Below are 11,487 nucleotides of genomic sequence, written 5' to 3' on the forward strand. Positions count from 1 at the left end.
TTGGCACCCTGGTGTTCTTGATACGTGTTCTGACACGGAGCAGACTGAAAATGGAAGGATAACCAAACAGCACAAGGGGTCCTGGGTACCTTGAATATTTTACCAAGGAGTACTTGGATGAGAGCTAACTGAAAAGTAACACCACAGGGAACCCTCAAATGATATTTATTTTCTATGTAAAATCTTATATAGCTAGACGTTATCAGTTTTGATCTGATTCCGATTTCTTTCTTTTTTTCAAGGTCACGATCGGGGACGAGTGAAGTCCGACGAAGAGTCCATGGTGTCTCACAGTCCATCAACCCACTGCCATCCTCAGCATCATCCGACGGACCCGAATGTGGTGAGAGCGTCCCCCGGTGCGTCGTCGACAGCGGCGTCCGTCTGCGGCGATGAACCCGATCGGTGGCAGGCTTCGATGAAGTCGTCGTCGTCGATGTCCCCGCCGTCGACGTCGAGGATGACGACGACGACAGCTGGAGACGAGAAGACCGCCGTCGTACAGTGCCCGGATTTCCCGAGCCGATCGCTCGTGCGTCCCATGTGTGGGTTCCCTTCATTCCCTCATCAGGCACCAGAGACCCATTGTTCGTCGTCGGAATTCAGTCCACAGATTCCTCACCCGCCTCTTCCATCTTGGCAAGGCATTTTCAAAAGTCACAGTGGCGGAAACGGGTGAAATAAATGGAGAGTATTCCATACCGAATCACAGACATTAATCACCTCGTGATGAATAATCATTTGTGCGTCACGAAAGTCCAGTGGCGTAAACTCTAACCATAAACTAATTGAGAGAATTTCATGAGAACATTTAACGCGTTCTCACTGAATTGATATTCGTTATAGCCATGCAAAAGTACAAAAATCCTCATGAGAGTTGATGATTTGATTCTTAATCCCACGATAACAGTAACGATAATTATGAATACAGTTGAAGTTGGTTATAAAGACACCTCGGTAATAACGTCAATAATTGGCGGTTCTGATTAATTAGCATAAATAATAAAGCTAAAGAACCTTGCTTATAACGTCAACGCATTGACCTCGAATATAACAGCATGTATTTTTGTCATTGTTCCGTATCATTTACCATAATTAGAGTGATAATATGCCGCTTATACGGAACATTTCGTAACCTTGCTCTTCTTGACTACTTTTTCATTTGAAACGACCCCTTTTCAGGAGGTATGCATTAATCCATAATCCTTACTAAAAATTGATTAATTTTTACATATCTTATAAATTATATTATTGCAATTATTACTATATGCCCCCTCTCTCTTGCCAGAAGCATGAATGTGCAAATTTCCAAAACGTCGTAAATGACATTTGAATGTTCATACAACCCATGTTGCTCTACCAGTGTAATTTCCCTAAAATGCTTTGTAACATGCTTTTCAATAAGGTTTAAACATACGCGTTTCTGGCAAAACTTAGATAGCAAAATAAGGAGATCCAACCAGCTGATAAAACCAAAAGTGAAAATTTGCACATTGATATTGTTGGCATGAGAAGAACAATGTATGTGTCAATATTTTTCTCACATATTTACCGCTTGTTCAAACTTTTTTTTTCGTGAAATATAATATAAATCACTGCAGACTTGCTGTAGCACTGCATTTCTTGCCAAGATTTGTTTATATTGAATAACTGGAGATTTGGCCGACAATTGGCAACAATTTTTAGCTAGAATTCGTAATATCGTGATTTTTTCTGCTCAAATATGGTCATTCCTAATTTTGATAAAACTACAACCGCATGCACACTATATTTGATTGCATCTGATTATATTCTTCGCACTCAAAAAGTATTGAAAACTTCAATCTTGGTTATAACGACAAAATTTCGGGGAATCTTCGATGTCGCTGTAGCCGAGTTGACTGTAATTTACGTTTGTTTACGCTTGCAATTAGCAAGCAATAATAAGCAATAATAACTTAATTAGCAAGCAATAATAACTTAATTAGCAAGCAATAATAACTTAATTAGCAAGCAATAATAACTTAATTGGCAAGAAATAATAACTTAATTAGCAACCAATAATAACTTAATTTTATCTTCCGTGATAAAGCTGTGATCTGTTGCATAACGTGATATTTTTCATTATTTTTCAATTTTTTTCTTTATTTTTTTAGTGTCTGCAGAAAATTTCACTCAAAATCTTCCAAATATTCTTACTAGAACAGTGTTTCTCAACCGAACAGAGTGGCCCTGACCTCATTCATACCGGGCCGCGAGTGATTAGCGTTTCATTTTCCCCTTATTCATTTTCCGTTGGTCATGTATTTGACCGGGCGTTCGACTCTCAAAAATGAATGAAACCGGGCCGCGGGCTCGTGAAGGTTGAGAACCGTTGTACTAGAATATTTGGCCAGCTGAATTGATATTCAGCTGGCATGCTTATGACCGGATGACATTGGACATGAATGAATTTGTTTCACGTGAACGCAGCCCAAGTTAGAAAAGCAGAGGAAAATTAGATTTTTTTTTTTTTCTCCACATGCTTCACATAACATGGCACGCTTAGCATTGGACTGCATTGCATGTGTGTGTGTATAGTGGACTGATGATTGTCCCAAGAGGTCATGAATTGGCGTTATGACCCCCCAGAGCCCTGTCTGCTCCAACCCCCTCCTTGTGTGAGGGGGGGATTGGAGCAGACAGGGCTCTGGGGATCCATGTTGTTTTGATCTGGTTTTTTTTTTGCACCATAAATGCATTGCAAACAGCCATAGATATTTATTAAACATATTCAGTTATCGATTAAATTGACCAGAGTCGCCCTCAGGAGTGTGTCACAGATGCGGCTACACAGGGGCCCCGCGCTTGAAGGAATCTCGCATATGTTTTAATATAAAAGAAGTTAAATTGTTTTACAAAAATACAACAAGATGCGCATGTTTCAACTATAGAAATTTATAATGATTGTTTCAAATAATACAAAAAATAAACCATAATTATTGCCCAGCTCGAGGGAGCCCCACAGACATTTTCTCTACCAGCTTCGACTCTGGTAATGTAGTCCCTGGAATTGACCTAATCCTCAAGGTTTACTAACATTTTATCTTGGGCTTGAAATAAATCTAACTTGTATAACAATGCAGTTATTATAGACTATAATTGAAACAATGGTGGTGATTAAGTGGTACCAATTTCTAAGCTAGTTTTTGAACCCTTAATATCGTTTTATTTAGTTGTTTTTTCTTCCTTCCAAAAATAATGTTTTTTTATTGCCTATTTTTCAGGCATTTTTAGTGTTTTTTTTGCCTGCCTATTTCGACCATTTTTAGTGCCTAAACTTCCGGGCTCTAATGATTATGAATACAGTTGAAGTCGGTTATAAAGACACCTCTCTCGGGGCAGTGCTCAATAGCTTCTCTCCGAGAGCGCTGGAATTGTAACGGTGTGAACAAAAATGGTTTTGCTTATGTGGCTACAGCTATAATTGGTGAACAGTGGCGTTGTCAAAAATGACATTCTCATCGTACCGATCCCTGATGTTGCGACGCACATACACAGTTGCTTTCTTCTAAGTCGTTAAGAAAGGAATGCGGACTAACCACCCCCCCCCCCTCCCCACGTTTGAAGCAAAACAAAAAAAACAAAGACAATTTTGCTGCTCCAAATGACTTCAAACTTGAAAAAAAAAGCAGGATACGGAACGGCGTTTGTCTACAGCGATGATACAGACGTCACAATTCGCTTGAAGATGGCAGATTAATCAGCCCTGGGGTTTCAAGAAGCATTATGCTGCAATTTTCATGTTGAAGAAGTATCATGTTAAGGGGTGTGCCTGCGCCCTACGGAGAGATTTTTCTTAAATGGGAGACCGGTACGCATTCACAACTTGAAGTTTGAAAACCCTCAGAAAACTAACTTTCACCGAGCTGAAGCCAATCCTAAGGCGCCAATAAATCAGAGTGAATTGTTCGTCTAACAGCGATTGTATATAGCGTAATGCTGTCACAACACTTTTGCCCATAGTTGCCACATGAATCAGGCTGATTTTATTCGAATGAGCTCTAGAAAATGGCTGTTATATGCCATTATTTCTTCAAAGATTTCCAAGGCATCACTCGAACCGGCAAAGCTGCTCCTTGTTCAAAGACGGATGACGAGTCCACTCTTCTCCACAAGCGCCTTACTTTAACACATAATGAAAGATGGTTGAAGACTTGGGATTTTTTGGTTCCAGACAATCTGAGAGAGGTGCTTGAGCGCACGCGGTGATCACGCGCCTATTCTCTTTGCCCATATTTCTTTGCATTATATGAATGTATAATTCTAATTTTTGTCTATCCCCGTCTCTTGTCCATATTTACCTTAATCCCTAGGCTGCGGGAATAGTCCGGGAAAACTTGCTCTCCAAAACGGCTGTGAGGAAAAAAAAAATTCAGTCTGGTCTTTCGTGAATTATAGATGACACTCAAACTTATACGTTGCAAATACAGTGATGCGTCGGCTAACGAAGGTAATTTGTTATGGAAACACGTTCGGAAAAGCCGAAAAGTTTCGGAAGCCAAAGCGTTCGTTAGCCGAGGTATCCCTGTGCAGTGAAACCTATCTGATACGGAAATTTCATGAGACGGAAACCTGTCTTCGATGGAATAAAAAAATTAGTCCCTTCATTTATTAATTATTTTATGTGTGCGTTAGAAAATTGCCTGTCTAAAATGGAATGTTATTTCAGTCTCTTGACGTTCCGTTTCGTACAGGTTTCTTTGTGTAATATAATCTAAAAAACAGCTGCGGTACAAAGAATCTGGGTTTGAACGCACAATCACCAACGAAGTAGTGAACGAGGGTACCTTACAGTGGTTCTCAACCTGGGGCCATATGGCCCCCTTGCGGTCCTGGGATATTCTAGTGGGGGGCCACAGGAGGAAATCAGAAGAAAGGTAATCCACGACAGGTGGTGGAGGGAGTGATAGAGAGCTGCGAAGAGAAAAGCTTTAAAAGTGAAATATGGTTGAAAAATGATACTACTTTCAGAATTCATCAGATCCGTCCATAGAACCAGGGGCATCTTAACCCTTGGGTCTATGGGGACATGATCAGGGTCTTTATGGCTATAATGGAGGGAGAGGGACTGCACTATATGGGATCTGGTACTATATGATTTTCATATGTAAGAACAGGTTACATGTGAAAATCATAGTACCAAATCTAGTACCAGCTTAGTATGAAGGGCCGCCAGAGCAGCGGTTGATGTGTTGGGAGGGTCGATTTATTGTGCATGTTCGTTGGATCGTCCCGTATTTTACACAAACCCATTTTTATCATATAATTTGACTCATGGGAGAGATGATAATCCATCATTTGAATCCGTGCCTAGCCAGGATTCTAGAGATTGGCCCGATTTATTAAAATTTCATTCACAATAAAAAATAGAAAGTATCTCACTCTTGGATGAAGGTAGGGGGGCGGGGGATAGAACAGGGGGCCACGAGAAAAAAAACGTGATCCGTCGGGGGCCATGAGCTGAAATAGGTTAAGAAACACTGCCTTATACCAGTGATTCTCATAGTGGTATTATGAGATCATGGTTCTTAGTTATATCATGGTTCTTAGTGGTACTGGGCCACGGAAGAAAATGGACAAAGGGGCCATGACAGGGGGTTTGGTGGGCTGCAGAGAGCTGAGAAGAAAAATTAAGGTGTGAAGAAATAAAGCTTTTATATTAGCTATACACTTACAGAATCCAACAAAACCACCCATAAAACCAAGGCTGTCTTAGGGCATGGACACACCCGGGCCTCACCACCTACATTATGCAGCAGGTTCCCTAGCATGGGGTTTCTAGCAGTCCCCCCGGCTACATTTTTCACAGACCCCTCCTCTATATTAAACTTATAGTGTGAAAAACAAAAAAATTATGAAAACCATATCAGGCCCCGGGATGCAGCTCTGTCAATCCCTCTGAGCAGCATCCCTACTCAGCAGCTCTTGTGAGAGGTCATGTCCGGGGGTGGTCTCATATCCATAAGTGACCCCACCTTATGATATTTTCTATAGTACAATAAATTTTGAAAGTAAGTAGGAAATACGTAGGCCGTTTATTTCCAGCAACGTATGGGACTATCATAGCATCACTTTGCCTAAGGCACCCATGATGTTGAGACGGCCCTGAATAGAACTCGGACAAGCGGGGAGCTCAATAAATTCGAGGCCGGTGGACTGGAGGCCAATCGTATTTGCAATATATTCGTTCAGTATAAATTCACTGAAACAATCAATTCAAAACGTGTAAAGGATCTTGCTTCTAGATGAGGGTCGAAAACTCTGGGTAAGACGAGAACCACGAGGAAAAAATATGCTTCAAAGGGGGGGCCACGGGCAAAAAAAGGTTAGGAATTCTACCTTATACTAAACGATGTACAACCATCCCTAACCACAAGCAAGCCTGTTAGGAAAAAGAGGGAAATGATTTTAACAAATGCTAGAATACATATGCGTTCGCCATCTGTACGTTATTTTAAGAACTTCATGTCAAGAATTTCTGAAAAAAAATTTGAGATCATCTCAGGATAATGGAGCACGCCTGTACGCGCTCTCTCACCATCCCTGGTTGCCGGGAGCACCCTGAGGCTTAAATTAGAGGGAGAATGGGGAAGGGGGTTATAAACGTTCCGTTTTAGCATACAGGGTGTCCTGTAAGTGCTAGTGCGACCTTTACCTGATCGTAGTGGAGGTATAGTTTCAACTTAAAAATACACACACACACGAAAGGTGTTCAGAAATCACCCTGTACCAGTTGCTAAAGGACAGCATAAAAATGAGGGAAAGGAGCGTTGTCCGTTAGTTTTGTTTGCTGTTCTTTCATAACTTTCCTCCGATTTTTGAATTCAAATACCTCAGTGAATATTGTACTTGGAAACATGGAATTTTTTTTCTATCGGCCTCGGGAGACACGGGACAACAACTTTGTAATTGGAAGTCAGAGAAGTGGACAATGCAGAAATTTAGATTTTTTTAAATTTTATTTTGCGATACACTGTATTTTTTTATTAAGAAGACACCAACGAATAAGGCAAATACACGAAAATAAAAAGTCCTAATGCATTTCAACACCAATGGCTGCCGTCTTCAGAGAAAAATTTAACCACCAGTCACGCTGACCGAGTTTCCCACTTGGGTTGAATACCAAATCTGAACGCTCGGTTGTTCAGCGGAAGAAGTACGCCTGTTCACTTCAAACGTCGTGGTCAGAATGCAGCTGAGAGCCTGCGTGAGATACCAATGCAGCGTCCTGATTTGACACTCGCGGAATAGCTGACACCAGGTTCACAGCTTCATTCTGAGCAACCGAGCGTTGATTTGGTATCCAACCCAAGTGGGAAACTTGGTCAGCGTGACTAGTGGTTAAATTTTCCTCTGAAGACGGCACCTATTGGTGTTCAAATGCATTAGGACTTTTTGTTTTCGTGTATTTGCTTTATTCGTTGGTGTCTTCTTAATATTCTTGGGCAAAGTTGATCAACTCTTCTACACTGTATTTCCACTGTCAAAACTGGTGCAGGGTATTTTTTGGACGACTTTTGAGAATTTTTTTTCAAACTGAAATGATACCTCTACGACGGACTGTTGATAAAAGACGCATTAGCACTTACAGGACACACTGTATATTGGATTTTCCATTATTCTCTGATGATGGATATTGATGGTTTTCTAGAACCGCGCACGCGAAAAAGTTTCGAGACCCTTTAGTATACGAACCTCTGTATTTTCCTCTTCGCAGGCCCTTGAACATCCAGTAATAACAGCACTTGAGGAACATGTTTCACATGCGCTTTTCATGACCGAAAGATTCTCATGATTTATCCGTCCACAACAATGTTCTTAACCCGATGACACTAAGATTATTATATTATCAAACACAACTTGGCACCGTCCGCGAAAAACGTTTATCAGCCAATGTCCACATCATCGAAACATGAAATATTTTCCTAACAGAAGCGTTCACATGAATGTCATATTCTTTGTTAGTTAGTATTTATTTCTAGAAAATTCAAATTGACGAGAAAGTAACAGCTATGACAAAATCATGTTGTATGATATTTTCTGTCCATTATAAGGTTGTGATATGAAATAAATATTGTATGTAAAAATCTCTCTGTTTTTTTGTCTTTTACATGTACATGGCAATCTCATTTGAATAATACACAGTTTTAACCCTTTCAGACCCTGGTGCCATAAATGTGTTGGTCGCTTTTTCTCACTGTACAATTTTTTCCTTTTGTTCTAAGGGAAATGAGCTTTGATATAAACCAGTGATTCCCAACGTGGGTGTTAACGCCCCTCTGGGGGCCGGTAGTAGCTACGTGTACAGCATAGGATTCTATGGGTTAGATTGGGTTTGGGGGATGGGGGGGGGGGAGCTGAGAGAAAAAAAAAATTCTGAAGAAGGGGGGCGATGGGACAAAAAAGGTTGGGAAACTATGATATAAACGATTGTGCAAATTTTGAGTTATAGAAATATGGAAAATCACCAAAGTTCGTATTTACATTAGATGGCAGCACTTGAAATTGAACCTAAAAGTTCTCGGGGAAGGGGGCGGGGGGTTCTTACGATGGCTTCAGGAGAAAGTGCTCCCTAGAAAAGTGTGATTCATAACATATCATTCGCAATAAAATTCTGTAAAAAGAAATTGTATGTGAAGATGAATATAATCTGCATGACCTTGGCAGGAAAAAAATTGAATGTGATGAATTATTTCACACGAAAAATTTCAAAAGAATTGAAAATTTCGAAAAATAAAGATTTGCTGACATTTATGCTTGTAACGCAATTTTTTTGAGCATCAAAAATGCAAAAATCACTTTGAAAATTACAAAAAAAAAAGAATCATCGATGTGTTTTAACACAAAAACTGATGAAAATTCCTCACTGAAGGCAATTTTAAAGTAATGGTGGGAAAAAAACCCCGAAACTAATGAAAATTTTAGACGATGGATCAAAAATAATTGAAAGAAATTATTAGAACAGCATTAAAAATTGATAATTTGCGGAATAAAAAATTCCAGAATTGATGAAAGTGATAATTTCAGAACTGATGAAAAAAAGTGATAATTTCAGAACTGATGAAAAAAGTGATAATTCCAGAAATGATTTAGGTGATAATTCCAGAAATGATTTTGGTGATGATTCCAGAATTGATTTAGGTGATGATTCCAGAATTGATTTAGGTGATGATTCCAGAATTGATTTAGGTGATGATTCCAGAATTGATTTAGGTGATGATTCCAGAATTGATTTAGGTGATGATTCTAGAAATGATTAGAATGATTTAGGTGATGATGCTAGAATAATTTAGGTGATGATGCTAGAAATGATTTAGGTGATAATTCCAGAAGTGATGAAAGTAATAATTCCAGAATTGATTTAGGTGATAATTCCAGAAGTGATGAAAGTAATAATTCCAGAATTGATGAAAGTAATAATTCCAGAATTGATGAAAGTAATAATTCCAGAATTGATTAAAGTAATAATTCCAGAATTGATTAAAGTAATAATTCCAGAACTGATTTAGGTGATGATTCCAGAATTGATAAAAGTGATAATTCCAGAGTTGATGAAACGGCTAATTCCAGAATTGATAAAAGTGATAATTCCAGAATTGATGAAACGGCTAATTCCGAAACTGATGAAAGGGATATTTCAGAATTGATTTAGGTGATAATTCCAGAATTGACTCAAGTGATAATTCCAGAATTGATTCAAGTGGTAATTCCAGAATTTACTCAAGCGATAATTCCAGAGTTGATGAAACTGCTAATTCGAAACTGATGAAACTGCCAATTCCGAAACTGATGAAAACGATAATTTTGAAACTGTTGAAAGTGATATTTCAGAATTGATTTAGGTGATAATTCTAGACTTGACTAAAGTGATAATTCCAGAATTGATTCAAGCGGTAATTCCAGAATTGATAAAAGTGATAATTCCAGAGTTGATGAAACAGCTAATTCCGAAACTGATGAAAGCGATAATTTTGAAACTGATGAAAGCGATAATTTTGAAACTGATGAAAGGGATATTTCAGAATTGATTTAGGTGATAATTCCAGAATTGACTCAAGTGATAATTCCAGAATTGATTTAGGTGATAATTCCAGAATTGACTCAAGTGATAATTCCAGAATTGATTCAAGTGGTAATTCCAGAATTGACTCAAGTGATAATTCCAGAATTGATTCAAGTGATAATTCCAGAATTGATTCAAGTGGTTATTCCGAAACTGATGGGAGTGATAATTCCAGAATTTATGAAGGAAGGTATAATTCTCCACAATTGATGAAAACAGAAAAAATTCAGGATTACTGGAAGTGTTAATTCCAGAATTGATGGAAATTATGAATTAATGCAAGAAGTAATTTCAGAATTTGTGAAAAAGCCTCCGATAATTCATCGAGAATGTGGGGCCCGAAGAGACCGTTCCTGCCGCACACCCCCCTAAGGGCGGCTCCTCGTAGTAGTGATTTCCCCGGGTACTCCTTAAAGCGCAGTTCTTTCTTTCATGCCGAACACTGCTCCGGTCTAGCGCCACCATGGGCAATTTACTACCGAATGAATTTCGTCAGAAGTGTGCACGTGTACCTAACATTCTGGGTTGTTTATCTGTGTGTGTGAATTTTAGTGCTGCCATTTATTTTTAAATCTAATTAGTGAGGAGTTATGATTGAATATATTTGCACCGTTGCAAGTCTGTAGCTCACTTTGGCGGGACATTTAAGTGGGGGAGATCGACTCGCCTTCAAGTCTAGAAGTTGGGAACTACAGAAAACCAACTTTAGCCGACAAATGGGGGCAAAGGAACGCTGTCCGTTAGTTTTCGCTGTTTTTCACCCAACTTTCCTCGGTCTTTTGAATTTGAATATCTCGGTGAATATTGCGCTTGGAAACCTGGATTTTTTTTTTCGGGCTCAGGAGAGACAGGGCAACCCCCCCCCCCCTTCTAACTGAATTTTTAACACAGGGTGTCCGCATGAAACATGATTTTTTTTTAATATTTTAATAACTATACATCCCTTTGCACCATGAATGACGTATCTTGAGTAAGCCTGCTACACGTTAATTCGATACTTTTTCTAATTGGAAGTATGCTTCTAGGACGGGTTCTTAACCTATGAGTCGTGACCCAAAATTGGGTCGCAGGGGCGTAGAAGATTGTTCGCACGAATCCAGTTACAGCCAAGGATTCTTGAGCTATGGGTCACAACCCAAACTTGATCCTTAGTTGAAATTTAGGAGAATTTGCCTGGTAGGGCCTCAGAAAAATCACTTGGCCCGGGGGTCCATGATGCTCTTAAGACGGCCCTGTCCTCAGGGACTTCCGAGGTGGATCGCAAAGTTCCACTGACAGCCAGAGATCTTTGAGCTCCAATGACGCTACCCGAATCCTTGATATTTAATATCAAGGATTCGGGTAGCGTCATTTTGTGGGACAAATTTTGCGTGATATTTCTGGACGAGTCGTTCAAATGCACT

General features: G+C 39.5%; 1 protein-coding gene across 1 annotated transcript in view; it reads left to right on the forward strand.

The window, feature by feature from the left end:
• The window catches only part of LOC149081462 (uncharacterized), an 80,857-nt gene extending 76,084 nt beyond the window's left edge, over positions 1 to 4,773 (forward strand). The window contains exon 7 of the mRNA XM_089238388.1: positions 243 to 4,773. Within this exon, the coding sequence (XP_089094514.1) occupies positions 243 to 679 (437 nt within the window). The 3' untranslated portion in view covers positions 680 to 4,773. The remainder of the gene's footprint in view (positions 1 to 242) is intronic.
• The last annotated feature ends 6,714 nt before the right edge of the window (positions 4,774 to 11,487 follow it).

This window comes from Pholcus phalangioides, unplaced genomic scaffold, assembly GCF_987345545.1.
Source record: "Pholcus phalangioides strain wild (caught in Gottingen) unplaced genomic scaffold, Ppha-v1.0 ptg000010l_1, whole genome shotgun sequence".
NCBI classification, from domain to species: Eukaryota; Metazoa; Arthropoda; class Arachnida; order Araneae; family Pholcidae; genus Pholcus; species Pholcus phalangioides.